Source organism: Gymnoscopelus microlampas (genome assembly GCF_963454915.1).
Source record: "Gymnoscopelus microlampas genome assembly, chromosome: 16".
NCBI classification, from domain to species: Eukaryota; Metazoa; Chordata; class Actinopteri; order Myctophiformes; family Myctophidae; genus Gymnoscopelus; species Gymnoscopelus microlampas.
This window is the reverse complement of record NC_139953.1, coordinates 36,456,472-36,477,619: the sequence shown is the minus strand read 5'-3', so window position 1 is coordinate 36,477,619 and position 21,148 is coordinate 36,456,472. Positions and strand designations below refer to the sequence as shown.

General features: G+C 44.9%; 1 protein-coding gene across 2 annotated transcripts in view; it reads left to right on the top strand.

Moving 5' to 3' along the window:
* bach2b (BTB and CNC homology 1, basic leucine zipper transcription factor 2b) overlaps positions 1 to 21,148 on the top strand; it is a 161,722-nt gene that overhangs the window by 117,874 nt on the left and 22,700 nt on the right. For both annotated transcript variants that reach the window (XM_084083174.1, XM_084083175.1), the window contains exon 3: positions 18,939 to 20,699. In XM_084083174.1, coding sequence (XP_083939300.1) covers positions 18,939 to 20,699 — 1,761 coding nt within the window. The remainder of the gene's footprint in view (positions 1 to 18,938; positions 20,700 to 21,148) is intronic.

Sequence of the window (21,148 nt, the reverse complement as noted above, 5' to 3'; positions counted from 1 at the left end):
GTGGGCCGCGGCCCCTACTTTTGAGAACCAACCGCCCACCACACAGGCCCGGTCGGTCTCTCAGCAATTGCTAAGAAAAACAGCCCAAAAGAGAGTGCGCTAAACAAAATATGCAGCGCTCCCTGGCCCGTGACTAAGGGAAGTGCTCACAAACAGGAGGTGGTTTGAGGTCTGTGAACCAGGCCTCTGCTGAATCACAGGCATAGCCACACCGCTCGTTCCCCTTGTTGTTCTTTCCTCCGTTTCCCTCACCGAGTTTGAAAAAAAACAAAACAGAGGAAATTAGGGCCAGAGATATAGTTAGCCCTTTAAAACCTGGAACGCATCTGTGTCATTTTTTTTATTTGAGCTACAAAAGCTGTATTTTACATTTTGGCTATTGAAAAATAGCAGATCTACAAGCTCATAGCGCGGCACCGAGTGCCGCGCTATGAGCTTGTATATCTGCTATTTAGAGAAATCAAGAAAATTCGTGCAAATCTTTGAATATATATATATTTTAAAGCCAACATTTGTAACTCAAATCTTTGCTTCTGGGGGGTCCCTGGAACTACATCTTTTGAGATGGGGGCCCGCGGCCAAATACATATCATTTTGGGTGGTCCTTGACATGAAAAAGTGTGAGAACCACTGATATAGAAACATATGTTTTTTTCAAAAAACTGTGAGGATTTAGAAGACATTTTGTAGAATTGGAACCTCAGGTATTTTTTTTTATGTAATTTTTATCCCACGATTTTGTAACCCATATTTTTTCACCCAGTGCCAATTGCCTGTGTAATCCTGGGCGCTACTCTCCCTCTGCCAGCCTAGGGAGAGCCCAAGCTGAAGCTCATGCTTCCTTCAATGTATGAGGAGCAAGCAGGCCTGGAACCTCAGGTCTTAATGGGTTAGGGGCCCCCGCGCGCTCCACCATGCCAGCGTCCTCAAACGTCCCCTGTTCTAAGTGGTCTGGAATCAATCATGGAGCCCCGGTGCGGGTGAGTTCCAGAACAGAGCCATTCCCATACTGCCGGGGATAGACACTCTGGAATGTGGCAAACAAGTGGAGAGCGGTGATCAAGTCCCAATGAATCCCCTCTGTAGCTAGTTTGTGTATCGAACGTTTTAATTCAATTTCAAGGACTGCATGGTTTGGCATGCATTTTAGGCCACAGACCACCCCCCATAACTCTGAGAGTGTGCAAATGGAACCAAATGGACCCGTGAGGGTCCATTTGGTTCCATTTGCACACTCTCAGAGTTACAGACATGTACGCAGCCAGAGCCTTGCCATACTGCCGGGGATAGGAACTCTGCAATGTGCAAATAAGTGGACAGTGATAAGTTGCATGAATCCCCCTCTCCTGTCGCGTCTGCTAGGCCAGTGATCGCAAGCTTTTAAAATTTCTAATTTGAGGACCCCCTGCAGTTTCCTATGCATTAGGCCAAGGACCCCCCATTTGAATGGAACATCGCAGTATAGTTCAGGCAGTCACTGCAGTCCGGCTGTTCCCCTACACTCAGCCACACTCAATCTTCACCTTCATTCTCATTCGCTGGCAAGCTAACTCATACGCCCTCAACCCTAATGGTTTCTGATTAATCCTAACTAGGCGGCCTTTTTAAAGGAGTAGTAAATGATTTGTTTTCTATCAAGTACACACCCCATGAAGCCTTGAGTGCATGGAGATTTCTTTGTTTTTATCGCATTCCTAGGCCAATAATTTGAGTCTCCTATCGGAGAGACCGCCGGTCATCAAATTATTGACTTAGGAATGCGACAAAAAAACAAAAAATCTCCATGAATTCAAGGCTTCATGGCATGTGTAATTGATAGAAAATACGATTTTGTTTTTTGGGTGAACTACTCCTTTAAGCTAATCACTGTTCACTCTTCATATGCGCTCAGCATTGGTCACAGCACCTCTCCTGTAGCTTTATTATCAGTAATCAAACTCCCTCCACCTCCACCAGCCTCCTCCTTATTGTGGCGTTTGATTCTGATCTATAAACTTGTGCCCTTGAAGGCTTCAATGTTATGTTTACGTCCATGTAATAACTCTGCTTCATGCTTCTTCATGCATGCTCGCGCAGATAATCTATAGTATCTGTATAGGAGCAGAGTGAGCAGGGTTGCCAGATCTGCTTATTATAAGTTCCCCACAAGATTTTATTTGAAAATAGCCGATCTACAAGCTCACAACGCGTCGCATCGCGACGCGTTGTGAGCTTGTAGATCTGCTATTTTCAAATAGCTGATGTATACGTTAAAGTGCTCATGTGGCCCATAGTTGCTTCTTTTGGGCTGGTTTTCCTAGACCTGGTTGCTTGTTTCTCTCACAGAATATGGCAACCCTGAGAGTGAGTCACACAGCTAAACTGAACGCAATACCGTTGCAATAGATGGTTTATCTTGACGAACGTGTCTTGACTGAATACGATTTGTTATAGGTCCTGGGACCTCAAATCTACACTGTAAAATCCTTGGTGCTAATTTAACTCTGAGAGCATACAAATGGAACCAAATGGACCCGTTAGGGTCCACCCCAGTAACAGTACAGGAATCTGTATTGCTCACACACAGACTAGTGAATCAGTAACAATGTAACAAAGGGTATTCCTGACATCATCATCTCCACCTTTAGGCCAGGGGTCTTCAACAGGGGGCCCGGGACCCCTAGGGGGTCCTCAAGGTTACTAGAGGAGGACCTCCAAATCTTTGTGTGATAGGATTTATTTTTTATTTTTACATTAACCACTTGAACCTTAGCATCTCTTTTCTGAGGAGAACTTTAGCCAAAAATAGCTTAGATCGGCTATTTTTGGCAAAGAGTTGCGGTGTAGAGGGAAGTAAAACAAATAAAGTTTAATCTGCAACACAATATGTAGAGGTGGTCCCTGCTTTATCTCTCGTTCAGCCATAGGGGGTCCTTGGCCTGAAAAACCCTGTTTTAGGCAGTAGGAGGATAATGAAACTGACCACATAATCTACATAGAAAACATAAAATATGTAATTATACATTGAGCATAAGCACTGTACACTACAGTACATAATACCGTACTCAAAATCCTACTGCATGAAGCTGGTTAATGTGTTAACCAATTGGTTAATGTGTTAACCAATTAAACCCTACACACTCCGTTGACCAGTGTCCTCCCCCCATGGGGCTATACTTGGTCGCCTCCTTCTCGTATAGATCTGCTGTTTTCGCTGAATGTTCGCCTATTAATTCATGACGTGCCCAGAACAGGGACTCTAAGGGTACATGTGGTTAATGACTTGTATGTCTGCCACCAAATATTATCAGCAGGGGGGCCTTTACATTTACATTGGCGTTTTTTTACGCCCAGCAGCCATGTTATTATCGCTGAGCGTTCCCATGCTGTCTCTCCCTTCGACCCCCCCATCACCCCCACCCTCTATATGGTCGCCGTTGGGCAGAAACCTCGTATCTCCACATTTCTTTTTTTTAAAACAAATATCTTTATTAGCTTCACAGTTTTGATATGAAATCAGTTAGACATTCTCTTTTTTCATTTTCTCCCTTTCCCCATCCCTCCCCCCATATTGTTATTGCTGTCACATTTTCCTTTTCAAAAAAGAAAGACAAAAAATTCTGTAACAAATGCAGTGGAATAAAGAAATGTACCTGACAAAAACAACAAAACATGATTTAAAATTTGATATGGACAATGGAATATAATAGAAAATAAATAATAAGTATAATTTAAAAAGAAATGTTCACAATAAAAGCAGGAAAAAATAAGGAAAAATGTTTTTTTACAAAAGACAGAAAAACAAAAATAAACATACAAGATGGTATCTCTACATATTTTATACTTTGGCTATTCGAAAATAGCAGATCTACAAGCTCATAGCGCGGCACCGAGTGCCGCGCTACGAGCTTGTAGATCTGCTATTTTTGAAAAATCGTGAAAATGTGTGCAAATCTTTTAATATATATATTTTTAAAGCAAACATTTGTGACTCAAATCTTTGCTTCTGGGGGGGTCCCTGGAACAAAATATTTCTATATATTTTTCGGTCCGCGGCCAAATACATATCATTTTGGGTGGTCCTTGACATGAAAAAGTTTGAGAACCACTGTTTTAAATAACAGAAAAAGGAACGGGGTTTTGGACATACAAGGTTTCCGCCCGAGGTCCCGACACAGCGGCAACAACATTATAATGGTGACATACATGTAGTGTAATGGACTCATGGTGATATACAGTACTGTACCTACATTATAGGACCGTCCTTTTCCATTAGTGCCATGACTCAGACTCCTTATCCTTTGTCTGTGTGTGTGTGAATGCAAGGGAGGTTAATGTATGTCAGGTTAGTCAGCATAGAGAGTGCTCTCTCTCTCTCTCTCTCTCTCTCTCTCTCTCTCTCTCTCTCTCTCTCTCTCTCTCTCTCTCTCTCTCTCTCTCTCTCTCTCTCTCTCTGTGGTGTTTTTCCTTTCGTGTGCTGGAGGTGGGGGGGGGTTGGGGGGGGGGTTGGGGAAGCGGCAGCCATTGTCACCGAAGCCATGTCCCCTCATTAGGATGCATGACATGCAGGAATTCGCGGGAGAACATTTGCATAAATTAGCCCTCTCTTCCGCGGAGGCGAGAAAGGGGCCAACGTGGAAAGAAAAAAAAGTGACAGAGCCCTCCGTGAGAGACAGACAGACAGACAGGACCGAGGTTGGGGGGGGTGGGGAGGAGAGGGGGGGCCCACAGCCTGTTTAATGAAAGGATACCGTATTTAGCAGGGCTTGTTATAAAAAAAAAATACAAAAATTAAGTCAAAGACATTATTGGCCCAAAAAAAAAAGAGTCTCCAGCCGGTCAGGCGCTTTGGTTCTCTGTTCCTACATGTCTTGACAATTCATCTGTTGTTCGTCAACATGAACACAACAGGCGTTCATCTCCCAACGAAGCACTGTGACAGTACCACGGCTCTATGAGAGAGAGAGAGAGAGAGAGAGAGAGAAGGCAGTGGTAGATAGTAGATAGTAAGTATATTTACTCAAATACTGTACTTAAGTACAATTTTGAGGTATCGTTGCAACACGATGTGAGCTTGTAGGTCAGCTATTTTCAGCTAAGATATTATATAGGGTTTAAGTGGTTAAAGCACTGTGTTCGTCATTTTTAAACGTTATTTCTTTCTGAGCCTTGATTGGGAGGCAAAGTGTAGAGAGACACAGAGAGAGTTATTCGGCTATTCCAAAATAGCCATCCTACAAGGTTGACAGGACGTGGTACTGTAGGTCAGTGTTCCTCAAAGAGCGGACTTTGGCTAAAGTCAAAAATAGCCAAAGTTTCAAAAATAGCCAAAGTATAAAATAGGGCTTAAGTGGTTAATGATCAATACTTATACAGTAGTTCAATAACATGATATACATGATTCTGAAATTACGATTTGTTTTTGCTACTTTAAGTATATATTGATACCAATACTTTTATAATTTGCCGTAAGTAAGATTTTTAATTCATGACTTTAAAAAAAATGGGTATTGCTACTTTTACTCAAAGATCAGAGTACTTCTCCCCCCGCTGAGAATGAACAGTGGTAGTTTTGGCGGGGCTCCCAAAAATGTCATGTGAAACGTTGCGGGCCCCGCCAGTACGACACATGGCCCCTATGATTTCCTGTCCCATAACGATATCGCTCACTGGGCCTGTCTGAAACCCGCCCACCCAGCCTAACACGACGCAGGGCCACCCGTTAGCCTAAAACAGCTCCTTGACGAACTGTCACGTTGATTAATTCATCTCATTGTCTTAAAACTCGTAACAATGAGGGTCCCCCTGACAACCCAAAGGCCTCATGTGTCACGGCTGTCCACTGGTGGCCATGGAAATACGCCATATTTATACAGTCTTTCCCTCTTTAAACTCCCTCGCTGAATCTATCTTCCCAGAGTGGCTGTTTTTGTGACCCCCCCCCAACCCAATCAGTCTTTTCTCTTCATTTACAGCAGTGGTTTTCAACTCCTTTTCATATCAAGGTCCATTATTTATTCGGCATTTGAGCCACGGAACCACCATTAGATTAAATTAGGTTCAGACCCAAGACTTAGAATATTTTGTTGTCGTTGGATAAGATTTTGTCCACAATTCCATGCTGTATTGATTTTGGTACCAATAGCAATAGGATAGATAACAGGCAAACGTTGATCAAAATAACAGTTCTTTAATTAAGTAATGCAGATGTTTAACAATAATTTAACTCTTGAGAGTTTAAAATGAAACCAAATGGACCCGTAAGGGTGCATTTGGTTTCATTGTAAGCTCTCAAGAGTTGAAGATCTATAAGGGTCTATTTGGTTACCAACTCCACATCATTTAGCTGGGGACCACCTGGAACCCCCTCAAGGACCACTGGTGGTCCCCGGACCACTGGTTCAGAACCACTGATCTAAAGCAGTGGTTCTGAAACATGCCAAGGACCCCCAATTTGATTATATTTGGCTGCGGACCCCCATGTGAACGTATATTGTGCCATGCAGGGGAGCTTGTAGATTGGCTATTTTTGGATAGCCAAAGACGCCCTGCAAACCGAATTTTAACCCCAGAATATATAGGGATATATATGCTAGAGTTCAAGCATTAACCAACCGTTCCAAGCAATTTATTAAAAAAAGATTGTTTAATACATTTCTGTGAGCCTGTAGATGCAGGTTATACTTCTCGACAATACCTAAAAACCAAAGCTTTCTCCTTTTCTCCCTCCTCGTTTCTCCTCTCTTTCTCCTCCTCCCTAGCCCCATGCCTTCATTAGACCGTGCCGTGCGGCTCGTAACAGTGCAGTAATCACATATGGTGCAGGGCACACACACACACACACACACACACACACACACACACACACATAAAGATGCGCTCCCGCGGGCGGCAGCTGCTGATACTAGCTGAAAATAGATCCCTGGTACGCTCAGCACTTTTTCCCTCCTGCGTCCCCTCTGCCTCCGCTGGAGGCGGTACGGCGTAGTGGTGGGAAAAAAAAGGTTCATTTCAGCGAACGAACGATTCCGTTCACATTCGCCGCAATGATTCGTTCAAATGATTCGTTCACGTTCTCGTCCAGCGGCGCTATTTTCTACGTAGTGTTCAAAGTGTACTCGAGTAAAAGTGCAAAAGTATTGGCATCGAAATATGCTTAAAGTACCAAAAGTAAAAGTACTAACATATTTGAAAATAGCCGACCTACAAGCTCACAACGCGTCGCATCGCGACGCGTTGTGAGCTTGTAGATCTGCTATTTTCAAATAGCCTTAGGTACAAAATAGGGCTAAAGTGGTTAATGTAATGTTTTATAATGTGTAAAACACCATCGCGGGGGCGTTTTTTTTTTACGTCGCACGTGAACGTAAACAGTTTCAGAAAGTGAACGAGCTCCTTCGCGGCAAATTAACTAGTTCTTTCGAACGAATCGATCGTGAACGACACATCACTAGTGCGGTGTGGTGTGGTGTGGTGCAGTACGGTGTGGTACGGGTACGGCGGCTCGCTGTTCATCAGCTATAGCGGATGCAGCGTGTATAGGGGCCCGTGCAGCTAGCCATGCAGCGTGTATAGGGGCCCGTGCAGCTAGCCTACGACGCATGCATGTGCCCTGTATGCAATGCTATGCCTCATTTCAATGCAACATACCACGGCACCTTCATCCACAACAACCGGCTGGATCCATAATATCGAGTGACCGCGTGCGCGTGCGTGTGTTTGCGTGTGTGTGTGTGTGTGCGTGTGTGTGTGTGTGTGTGTGTGTGTGTGTGTGTGTGTGTGTGTGTGTGTGTGTGTGTGTGTGTGTGTGTGTGTGTGCGCGCGCGCGTGTGCGTGTGTGCCTATAACACTGCAGACACGGTAGAGCAGATATTGCTGTGCTCATCAGCCCAGCAGATTGTCCACTCAAAGCCTCTCCCCTCCCCCAGTCTGCTACGCTCAGCCTACCCACCCACCCACCCACCCATGCACAGCCATCCACACACACACACACACACACACACACACACACACACACACACACACACACACACACACACACACACACACACACACACACACACACACACACACACACACACACACACACGTGCGCACACACACCAACCCCCACACAGATATGGAGTCAGCAGCTTCCTCTTAACAATGACGGATAGGCGCAGTGTGGTTGTACTGTCTGTTACCTCGGCTTGGGACGGATGCCTGCGAGAATAGCTTGAAAATAGGTTGATCTACAAGCTCAAGAACGCATTGTGAGCTTGTAGATCTGTCGGCTATTGTTGTTATTAGTTGTACGACAAAGTATATACTAGGGCTTTTTAGGGGTTGACCCATTGATTAAGACCTGGAACGCAGCATCTGTGTAATTTTTTGATTTGAGCAAAAAAAATAAAATATAATATATATATATTTTACACTTTGGCTATTCAAAAATAGCAGATCTACAAGCTCATAGCGCGGCACCGAGTGCCTCGCTAAGAGCTTGTAGATCTGCTATTTTTGAAAAATCGTGAAAATCTGTGCAAATCTTTGAATATATTCTTATAAAGCGAAGATTTTTAACTCAAATCTTTGCTTCTGGGGGGGGGGGGGGGGGGGTTCCTTCCTGGAACAGAATATTTTGAGATGGGGGTTGGCGGCCAAATACATATACATTTTGGGGGTCCTTGACATGAAAAAGTTTGAGAACCACTGATATAGAAACATACGTTTTTTTCAGAATAATGTTGGGATTTAGAAGACATTAATTTGTAGAATCGGCTTCAGGTCTTAATGGGTTAAAGCATTCTAGGGGATGCAAGGTGAAATAGAGATATTCAGCTTTGTTTACTGATACAGGTATCAAAAATAAATGAATAAGCAAAAAAAAAACGAATACATATTATTTTGGAAACAAAAGAAAAAAGGCATTCCCAAACAGAGTCTGGAAAGGAGTCTATGTGGGTTTCTAGAATGAATGGGTTGTTTATATATACAGTGTTAACATTTTCAAGAAAAGGAATAGAAACTTGGCTGATAGTGGCTGAAACGAATGGGAAAAAAACAAGACATTCTTTTGCACGAGAGAGCAAACAAAAATTCCCATAACACTGTGAGGAAGGCGTATTATTAAAGAGCCCGGCTGCCTGCAGTAAACTCACTGCTTTCAAGGAACAGAGGGTGAAAAAACATTTGGGTTTGGGTTGTTTTCACAGTGATATAAAGCACATAGCGGCCCAGAGAGAGAGGCGAGAGAAAATAATACGATAACACACGGAGAGAAAAGCATGAACGTGAAAAAAAGAAAGAAACCGAATGACAGAAAGAGTTTGTGCAGGTGAGATAGAAATCCCACGGTGCTGCTGAACATAGATACAGCCTGGGACAATGCACACTATAGTCTGTGGAATTGATGGCGTGTGTGTGGAGATAGGTTTGGTTTATTTATAAAAATACAATGGCAAAATGTAGCGATACAACTATTACAGTACATACTGTACAATGATACATTGCTGATCCAAAAAAAACAAACATATATGGATTATAACAGTGGTTTTCAAACATTTTAGGACCCCCATTACTCTGAGAGCGTACAAATGGAACCAAATGGACCCGTATGGGTCCATTTGGTTCCATTTGTACGCTCTCAGCTACTGTAGTAGATTGACTATTTTCCGAGTGGCCCTTGGGTGTTCCAAGGGGGTCCCCAGCCAAAGTTAGTCAATATTGCGTCTGAATGTAACCCACATGATTTTAATAGCAGATTTACAAGCTCACAATGTGTCGCGATGCGACGTGGTGTGAGCTTGTAGATAGGCTATTTTTTGAAGAAAGCTTGGAATATTTTCGAAACATTTTTAACAGTATACATCCATGTATGGGGGTCCCTGACACAAAATATATTCTGATGGGGGTCCGTGGCCAAATGCATATTAATTTGGGGGTCCTTGACATGAAAAAAGATTGAGAACCACTGTTGCAGAGGGAAAAGGGAGGGGCCAAATCGTACCCCTGAGGGGTCAACTGGTCAACAAAGTGTTCAGGGTTTAAGTGGTTACAGTAGATTACTTAGTTGTTCCTCTCCAGTTCAACAGCAGGTGGACACACCAGCTTTGTCCAGTAGCAGTGAAAGGGGGGTAAAAAAGAGATGCTTAGCTGTATAGCAATTAACCATAGACGCTAATTGATTAAAACACTATATTTGGAAGCTTAAAATACAGAAAGATTTTTAATTCTAGTCCATTTCTAAGTCATCTATATCTGCCTAACACAGTAACAGAGCATCCTCTATAATATTACTATGCTGGGAACGGCCTATCCAAAATGTGTTTGTATGCAGACAGATGTGTATTTAGCATACCCAACATCTGTTTAGAGGATGGAGGGATGATGCCCTAAATCATAACAAACATTCGACATATGCTTCTCGTTGTTCCATTTGCATCTAATGATGTAAAGCAATGTCTTTAAGTTTCTGAAGTTAGATTTAAACTCAATATACACCCTGAGGGGGGAAAAACTCATCACAATGCAATGTCATTTGTACATTTGATTTTTTCATTATTTATTTTATTGCTGCTGTTGATTGAATATAGATTGTACATGATGAATACAGAACTAAACACATATCCGGTACGGCTGCATTCTGTGACTTTGGGGTTAAAGGGATAGTTCACCCCCAAAAAGACCCCAAAAGGGTTTTTTTTCACCCCATGGAGACTTGAATTAGATATTTTTGTGTTTTTGTCACATTCCTAAGCCAATAATTTGATGATCGCCAGCGGTTCCGGTAGGAGACACAAAGAGTCTCTTTTGTATCTCCTACCGGAACCGCTGGCTACCGGTCCGCTGGTCATCAAATTATTGGCTTGGAAATGCGACAAAAACTAAATGGGGTGACTAATCGATAGAAAAAAGTATTAAATGGGGTGAACTATCCCTTTAAGGCGGCAGTGGCTCAGGGGATGGCAACCGTGAGGTTCCCAGTTCGATCCCGGGCTCCCCCAGAAGAGTTAATGTCGAAGTGCCCTTGAGCAAGACACTGAACACCTAATTGCTCCCGATGAGCAGGTTGGAGCGTTGCATGGTTTCCTCCGCCATCGGTGTGTGAATGTATGGGTGAATGTAATGCGCAATCTATGTAAAGCGCTTTGGATAAAATGGCTATATAAATGCACCATTTATTTAAGGCCTAAGTGTTAAAGATAAGCTGTAATGAGGTAATCTGATGGATGTGACAGATTCATCATGTTGGACACTCTGTGCAACTTGTACTTTGTCACAGCCATGAATGCTGGCTTATTTATACTTGGTTGCATTATTCTACATATAGCAGATCGACAAGCTCACAACGCGCCATGCTGTGACTTAGAAATCACCGCTAACGAGTATTGTATTTGTTAGTACAATAGTCACGTATAGTACACATCTTGATTCTTAGATTTGTTTGCGCAAATGTTAAGTGCGTGATTTAGATAGCATGTTATTTAGACAGATGCTAGTTTCATTGATTACATGGTATCCTATAGTTTCAAATGCACAGAATGTTATTTAGTTAAGGTGCATATCTAGTGTATATGCTGTAGCACCTTTATCGCACACAGTATATGCGCAAATAGATGCTTATGTACAGTATATATATACTGCACACATAGATGCCTGTACATAATACATGTATATGTATTATTTAGAAGTATAGGACTCATGCACACAGCACCGTCAATCACCTCAAAGTGTGCAATGATGAATGCTTATAGTTATTTCTCATAGTAGCCTATACAGTACCTTACTTATTTATTTTGAACTACTACAATGCTACAATGTTGTGGAACCGAAAGCAAATCATTTTACTTTTGTGTACTTAAGATGTAAATCTAAATCCATGAGTATATGTAAGACTACCTTTGTACCGCAAAATGAATGTAGGCCTACTGTAACATGATATGGTTTCAGATGGGTGACGCTGGAAGCTCCTTTGTAGTGTCATTCCATTTCTGCACAGACTGGATTTGGATCTTGCTAATTGTGTTGCATGTCATTCGCTTTTTCTCGTCAGTCTTTGCTGTGCTAACACACCGCCGGAATAACAGCAGAAACGCATGAAAAGAATCTCTAAAAATAACACGAACAGTTGGTAGTTAAAGAACATTGAACAAAGCAATGTTAGTGCGGTATTCTGAAGATAATTCACAGATTTCCTTCAAAGGATAGAGGCAGGATATCAAATGCACGCAAATAATTCTTTTTTTGTTGCATTGCTTACGCAGTAGCCAGGCAAATCATGCCCATCCCACTCAAGTTGTGAATCACCATTGATTCACTGAATGGAATATGAAACCTTACCTGCTGCACTGTGTTCCTGCTCTTAAAACTCCTACATTGACTGTATATGTAAGCCCTATTTTATTCCAAAATAGCCATTCTATGCGAGATCGCATCGCAATGCGTTGTGATCTTGTAGATCTGCTTTTTATTTTTATTTTATTGCAACTCTGTGATAAAAATAGGGATACCAGGGGTTAGTTTGTAGGAGCATATAGACAACAAGCATGCTTTAAATGAATGTACAAAAAAAACAAAGACGGATCCTCATCAGAATGAAGCAATATAAAAAAGGATCCATAGTGCTATTGTTCTCGCCCCTCACATTTTAATGCGAGAATTTCTGGGATTATAGTGCTATTGTCAGTATGTGTGAATGATCATCACTTCAATTTCATCATGAATTCTATTCAATACTGTTCATCAAGCAAGGGAACTTTTGTAATCTTTTACAGGAAAGTGAGCAGTCCATCCCCCCTTTAACATTAACATTAAGTGCTGAGGCAAACAGTGTGAAACTGAGGCGGGAGACCGCATTACACACTGTAAGATCCAGAGTGTTCCTTTAACTCACAGACGGAACCGTTCTGACACTCCTCAGAGCTACATTAGCACGCTGTATTTGACAGTGTAGGGAGGGCTAGGCACTCGCCAGGAGGCTGCATGTGGCTTCAGAGACAGCGATCTTAACCACTACACCGTCATTAAACACGAGGGGAATCTCTTTTTCCCTCCTTCATGCCGTTTTTACTGCAAATCGAGTCCAGTGCATGGCCCCCGGTAAAAACGGTAAACGTCTCACATTTTGACCTTTAATTATACTACCTCCATCTGGTCAAATGGGGTAATAACGCCGACGGAGAGGTACGTGCGCTCACATCCTGAACCACTTAAAGCCTAAACACTTTGTCGAAAATAGGCAATCTGCAAGCTCACAACGCGTCCCTGCGCGGCGCGCCGTGAGCTTGTAGATCGGGCTGTTTTCGTCCTATAAGGACAATGCCCATAATAGGAGACGGGACGCCAGGTTGAAAGGGGTTAATCTGGTTATAAAATGTCAAGCCTCCAGTGTAGTAAATCATGGGAATGGAAACAAAGCTGTGATGAGGGAAAATATAAATGGGGAAAAACAATAAAGCCTTATAAAGACAAGGAAGGGGAACAACTCAAACCCAAACATTTATCCTTTTTTCCTAGAGGATCCGTCGAGCCTGTTGAAGCCATCCAGACTCAATCAGACGACCTCAAGCGATTCTTTCTTTCTTTTTCTTCTTCTTCTTCTTCTTCTTCTTCTTCTTCTTCTCCACATATTTGTGTTTCCTCATACATGCCGCGTCGTTTTTTTTTCTTTCCCAAACGGAAAAATCCATAAAGCAAATCCTGTGGTTTTTGGAAGCTTGATTGCTTAAGGAGGCAAACTCCTTGTTTTACTAGCAGGGTGTCTGGTGTGTACACTTCTGGGACCACTGGAAGCCACGCACACACACACGCACGCACGCACGCACGCACGCACGCACACACGCACACACACACACACACACACACACACACACACACACACACACACACACACACACACACACACACACACACATGCACACACACACGCACTTGCACACCTAGGATAATTCATCTTGTGTTGTCCCCGTCCCCCCGTCCCAACACAACAAAAGCAGCTCAACAATCAGTAAACAGCAGGCTCATTAAAATCCCATTGTGCCCCGTTTCTGTACACCTACATCTGTGCGTTCACTTGTTATGTCTTGTAAGCAGGACGTTGCATCACTCAGCCCCTGAAAAAAGGTGCTTTGAAGGATGAACAATATCTAGCCCCGAGATTCAAAGTGAATCCACTGTAATTGCTTTTTCTAGTACACCTTGATGGTGTGTGTGAGTGTGTGTGTCTGATCGCGGTCCCCCACAGTCTTAACAGACATCACCCGGTGGAAGGAGCCACAGTGGGAATGGTGCATATCGTTGCTGTTGTGAGGTTGTAGACAGGGCAAGAATTTCAGGGAGGCCACGAAGGCCATGGCTGTCGTTGCCCCTCAGTTTGGCCTTTTGCCCCTCAAAAAAAATGGCATGCCCTGAGGCCACAGTGGCCTTAATGCCCCACCTGACTGTACCACTTTCTCCTCTGTCTCTTTCCTGTCATGTAGACACCAGTGTCTCTTTCTTGTCATGTAGACACCAGTGTCTCTTTCTTGTCATGTAGACACCAGTGTCTCTTTCTTGTCATGTAGACACCAGTGTCTCTTTCCTGTCATGTAGACACCAGTGTCTCTTTCTTGTCAATATGTAGACACCAGTGTCTCTTTCTTGTCATGTAGACACCAGTGTCTTTTGTTGAGGTTAATTCTAAACTCCTCTGAGTCCCCATCTTTAAACCAATCCAGTGACTTTGATTGGTGCAGGGCTGAGCATGGATCCCCCATAAATACCACAATTTATTTATTTCACTGCAGATAGTCTACATATTACGTTTAAAATAATCCTTTAACCCTCAAATTCATTAAATGTTTTCAATGGACTAAAATCTTATTTGATGGCCTTCCTGCCCTGGCACTTGGCCTTTGTGCCCTCAAAAAATGGACAACACCAAAGGCCAAGTGGTGGTGCCCCTAAAATGACGAAATTGCAGGCCTGGTTGTAGATCACTTTTTTTTTCTTCTTTTTTTTTTAAGATTTATTTTTGGGGGCTTTTTAAGCCGTTATTTAGAGAGGGATAGGGAAATTAGGCTGACAGGAAATGGGAGACATGGGGGTGACACTCAGCAAAGGTCGTCGGGAACGGGAGTCGAACTCGCGACAGATCTACTATTTTAGAAAAATCTTGAAAATGTGTGCAAATCTTTGTATAATATATAGCTTTTTTTAAACTCAAATCTTTGCTTCTGGGGGTCCCTGGAACAAAATGTGTTGAGATGGGGGTCGGCGGCCAAATATCATGTCATGTTCTTGACATGAAAAGGTTTTGAGCACCACTGACATAGAAACATCAAAAAGTTTTTCAGAAAACCGATTTAGAAGACATTTGTAAAAATCGGCCTCAGGTCTTAAGTGGTTAAAGCCAGCACTGCCTCGTTGGCCCTGCTTTCTCTCTGTTGTGTCTTTGTAGCAACAGCAAAGCGGAGAGCGGTGGCCAAGCTATAGCAGTCTTGTGCAGGCTCAGGAGTTTACCTAATTATCTAGCATTAAGTCTAAATGGAAGGCTTCCCTTGCTTCCCTCTCATCCCATGCCACATGGCTACAATGAGGATAAGCCGCATTATTACAAACCGTTAGGCTTTACAGCCACTTTGTCTTGGGGCTGTTCGGCCTGCGCTGATGCATACAGTCAGACAAGAGGTACTGTAGGAGTGAAGCTCCATTCAGGACATGTTAACCAAGCACATCAGAATCAGAATCACAACTTTATTGCCACATCACAAGATTGCGGGCGTAAACAGTGGTGGATAAAGTACTCACATTTTTTACTTAAGTAAAAGTATCAATACTGCAATGTAGAAGTACTCCGTTACAAGTAAAAGTCAGGAATTCAAAATTGTAAGTACTTAAGTATTGGTATCAAAATGCACTTAAAGTACCAAAAGTAAAAGTACTCAGTATGCAGAATGTCCCATTTCAAAAGTTTTACGTAGTGGAGTAAGAGTGCAGAGTTTGCCTCTGAGATGTAGTGGAGTAAAAGTACTGAAAACTGGAAATACTCCAGTAAAGTAAAAGTACCTCAAAATTGTACAGTACAGTACAGTACTTGGGTAAATGTACTTAGTTACTTGACACCGCCGGGCGTAAAAGAGAGGGTGAAATACTTTTTTTTGTGCAAGCTCTCAACGTTTGCAGTTACAGGAAGAGTTAGAATAGGGAATGCGGGAATAGAGAAGAAAGCCACGTGGAACTGCGAGATGTTCAAAAGCGTTTTAAAACATTAAATAAGAAATAAGTAAGACTGAGGCACAGATAACGTGCAGGGATCTCGAAACAGTCAAATCAAAGTCCAATACACAAGGCGCATGATCAAATAATAATACAAAACAATAGCTATGGATAGATGGCACTATGGAGTCTGAAGTACTTCTTGTGCAGGTGGGAAACATCCAGTTTCATGTGCAAGGTTAAAGAAATGAAAAACAGAGCAGCGGGTGTAAAATCATCAAGCATGAGTGTCAACATGGAGAAGCCGCGTGAGCCCAAGTCTTTCAGCCCAGGACCAATCAGATGCCGTGGATGATAAACGTGGAATTCATGCTCTTTCACTAACTTCCAGCAATAAAAAAAAAATGATGTTCCAGTTCACATTAGAAACTGCACCCATAAATGGTCCTAACAATATACCGTCTTCTGTAGCAACATGTCATCTTCGTAATTCAGAGTCTCGGAGTAATTTTTCACCAGAGGCGTCATTTCAGAAAAGAAACTAGAACAAACTACATAAGCCCTATTTAAAAAATAGCGAAAATGACACATCTAGAAGCTCACAACGTGTCACATGGCAATGTGTTGTGAGCTTTTAGCTCTGCTGTGTGAAAATGTTTGCATGCCCAAAATAGGGACACGAGGTTGAAAAGTGTAAAACATATGTACAAGAATACACGTGTCTATAACATATGCCACATGTCACATGTTCTGTAGATGGATGGGTGTGTGGATTGAGATGCACTCGGCACAGATCTAAAAATCAAACGCATCTGCGAAAACATTTTAAGAGGTGGAGAAAATATGCGTGAAATAATTGAATTTGAGGTGACGGTAACTGTGAACGCTAGGGGGTGGCAATTGCTCCTCTCCTGGGACGCCAAATGACGCCCCTGTTTTTTTCACCACTTAATGTTGTCACTATACTGTTGCTGTTTGGCTCTGCAGGGGCTGTGTGTGTGTGTGTGTGTGTGTGTGTGTGTGTGTGTGTGTGTGTGTGTGTGTGTGTGTGTGTGTGTGTGTGTGTGTGTGTGTGTGTGTGTGTGTGTGTGTGTGTGTGTGTGTGTGTGTGTGTGTGTGTGTGTGGTTGTAGCGGGCTGCTGCTCCCAGATGGGGTTGTGTAACTGAGTTAATCAAAGACATGAAAAATATGTGCTCTCACATGACGTATCCATTGGCAAACAAAATGTGAAACTAAATTAAAAAAATACCCAGCAGTGAAGAGGCTTTTTTTGGCTGCGACCACACACGCTAGGATAACCCACTCTGTCTGTCTGTCTGTCTGTCTGTCTGTCTGTCTGTCTGTCTGTCTGTCTGTCTGTCTGTCTGCCTGCCTGCCTGTCTGTCTGTCTGTCTGTCTGTCCAAAATGTTCCAAAATGTTTAAGCACATGAACCCCAGCATCCCTATCCGTGGGCATGTCATGCAAGTATATAGGCTTCAAGTTTCTAAGTGCAAATAGAGAGCTCATCACAGACATGCTTGATTCTAGACCCCCTCCTCTGGTCTGGTCTCCCCCACCACAGCCCCCTGTCTCTGCTCCCGAGCCTCACTCCCTCCTCGCATTCCAACTGTCTGTCAAAATTAATAGAGATGGCAACGGGGGGGAGCGTGCTGTGTCACTCATGTTAAAGATGAGAGAATCGGATTCCCTTACATAGACAACTGTACTGAACAGAATCTTGGATTTTGGACAAAAAGTCTGTGAGAATCGTGAACGCACGTGAGACATGAAACAGATGACGGAGGGGAGTAGATTAGAACATGAACCAAAATAGAGCCTGACTGATATAGCTTTTGCCTTTGTTTTACTTTTTGGACAGCTATCGGTATCGGCAATTATGCAGCCGATGTGAATTGTGTCCCGATTTTTTTACTAATAGCACATCTACTGTACAAGTTGTGAGCTTGCAGATCGGCTATTTATGGACGTTTTTGAATAGAGGGTTAGTGGTTCAAGACCATGTGACACATAAACTGAAGTTTATTTTATGTTTACCTTAAATGTTTCAATATTTGGCATTCAAAAAGAAAATCGTCAAAACGCCTTTAGACCAGTGGTTTTCAACCAGTGGTCCGGGGACCACCAGTGGTCCTTGAGGGGGTTTCAGGGGGTCCCCAGACAAATGAATAGTTAGAAACCAAATTGACCCTTGTGTGTCTGTAACTCTGAGGGTGTACAAATGGAACCAAATGGACCCGTAAGGGTCCATTTGGTTCCATTTGTACACCCTCAGAGTTAAATTAACACTGATGATGATACTACAGTGTAGATTGGGACCCCCAAGGAATCAAAATGGTTGAGTCCCTGGCATATCTTTTCAAATGGGGGTCCCTGGGCTAATATGTGTCAATTTGGGGGTCCTTGACGCAAAAAAGGTTGAAAACCACTGCTTTAGACCACTGTCTACAGGACAGACAGGGGTGTGTCATGTGTGTGTGTGTGTGTGTGTGTGTGTGTGTGTGTGTGTGTGTGTGTGTGTGTGTGTGTGCTTGAATGAAAGGGTTATTGTGATGAACGTGAGGCTGCGGTGCAATACACAAACCTGCCAGTAACTCCACAAGCACCAGTTTTTATTTACCACTGTAAAGAATGTTCGCTGCTGACCCGATGAAAGATTAAACGGTACTTTACAGTGTTTGTTTATGGTCATTAGAGCTGTCGGGTTGTCTCAGCACACTCCGAGGGCCGCGAACAAAGGCTGCGCTGATCGTAATGCTGGCAATTTCCCTGTTTTTTCGCAGGTCACTGCCAGGGGATTCGCCCCATTGTTGCAGTTTGCCTACACCGCTAAGCTGTTACTCAGCAGAGACAACATCCAGGAGGTCATCCGCTGTGCCGAATTCCTGCGCATGCACAACCTGGAGGACTCGTGCTTTCGCTTCCTGGAGGCCCAGCTGCGCAAAGAAGAGGACGGCCTCCCGCTCTGCCGCAAGGTAGCCGCCGGCGGCGGCGGCGGCGAGACCACCAACAACTCGGAGGACGAGGACATGATGCAGCCGGAGGCGGTCAGGCCTCCCATCACCTCCTCCTCCTCCTGCTCGCCGAAGTCGCGGCGGAGTCGAGCGGACGGCCTCGGGTCCTTGCGTCGGCCCGACCACAACAACGACGAGTCGCGGCTAGCGGCGTCCGCGCCGGGGGGGGGCTTCTTCGGCGGGTCCCCGGACGACCGGCTGGACGGCTACGACCGGCACGAGGACAGGTCGTCGGACCTGCCCCGCTGCCCCAAATACAGGAAGTACCAGTGGGCCTGCAACAAGCACAATAACGACACCTCGTCACACACCAGTACCTCAGGTTTTCCAAGCACATTATTATTAAAGGAGAGCGGCGGCGTGGTGGGCGACTCCTCGCCGCCGCCGCAGGGCCCGGGCCGGCTGCTCCCGCTGGCGACGACCCAAATCAAGGTGGAGCCGCGGGCGGAGGAGGTGGCCATCTCGCTATGCCTGTCCGGGGACGAGCAGGAGGAGGCCAACAGCAGGGACAAGGACGACGTGACGGCCATGGAGATGGACTGCCCCGCGTCGTCCGCATCCGCCACCGCGGAGAGAACCAAGAGAACCAAGTCTCCCTCCTGCCTCCGAGCCTTCTTCAAGAAAGGGCCGGACCACCTCCTGCCCGGCCTGCCCGGCGCCCCGCAGCAGCTATTCGCCAACAGACTCGTCTGTGCCCCCCAGCAGGACAAGGGAACCTCTCAGGGAGATCACCACAACAAAAAAGACTTCGGGCCCTTCGCCGGGGAGCTGGGCCCGTCTGTCCCTCCTTCCCCGCAGGACGGCTTGGACGGCTGCTTCCCCGCCGGCCTGTCGCTCAAGTCCGCCTCCTGCGACGGCGTGTGCAAGCAGGAGGCGGGAGAGCTGCTGGACCGCCGCAGCAGCGTCATCTTCTCCTCGGGGGGGGCGTGCGGCGGCGGCGACCGCCTGGGGACGCCGGCGCACTCCTACCCCGGCGGGAACATCTCGCTGGAGATGGATCTCTCCGAGCACGCGCCCATCAAGGGCCTGTGGGCCGGCGCCAGCCAGTCCCTCCCCAGCACCCAGACGTACTCCCCGGGCGGCGGCGGCGGCGGCGGCGGTGGCGGCGGCGCCGCCTGCGTCACCACGCCCTCCTCCGCGGACCCCCCCCCTCTCCTGTGCCGCCCGCGGCCCAACACCAGCTGCCCAGTGCCAATCAAGGTGTGCCCGCGCTCGCCGCCCTGCGAGACGCGCACGCGCACCTCCAGCTCCTGCTCCTCGTACTCCTACGCCGAGGACGGCAGCGGGGGCTCGCCGTGCAGCCTGCCCCAGTTCGAGTTCTCCTCCTCGCCGTGCTCCGGCGTGGCGCGCTGCCTCAACAACGCCGACCCCGGCGCCGAGCCGGGCGGCGGCGGGATGGGGGGGGTGGACGCGCTCTTCGGCCAGGTGCGTCCCACGAAGATCAAGTGCGAGCAGTCGTACGTCACCAACTCCAGCGACGAGTCGGGCTCCTTCTCCGAGGGGGACAGCATGCAGGAGCGCGGGCCAGAGGTGAGTGTTGTCAAGTAAACTGCTCTCTTACAATCTAGTGGTTCCCAGTGGTGGAAAAAGTACTCAAATTCTTTACTTAAGTAAGAGTACCAATACTGCAATATAGAAATACTCTGTTACAAGTGAAAGTCCAGAATTCAAAATGTACTTGAGTAAAAGTACGAAAGTATTGGCATCGAAATGTACTTAAAGTACCAAAAGTACAAGTACTAACATATTTGAAAATAGCAGATCTACAAGCTCACAACGCGTCGCCTCGCGACGCGTTGTGAGCTTGTAGATCTGCTATTTTCAAATAGCCTAGGTATAAAATAGGGCTACAGTGGTCAATGTATGTTTTATAATGTAATAATTTATATCTGCAAAGTAACTAGTAACTAAAGTTTTCAATTAATTGTAGTGGAGTAAAAGTACAACATTTGCCTCTGAGATGTAGTGGAGTAGAAGTA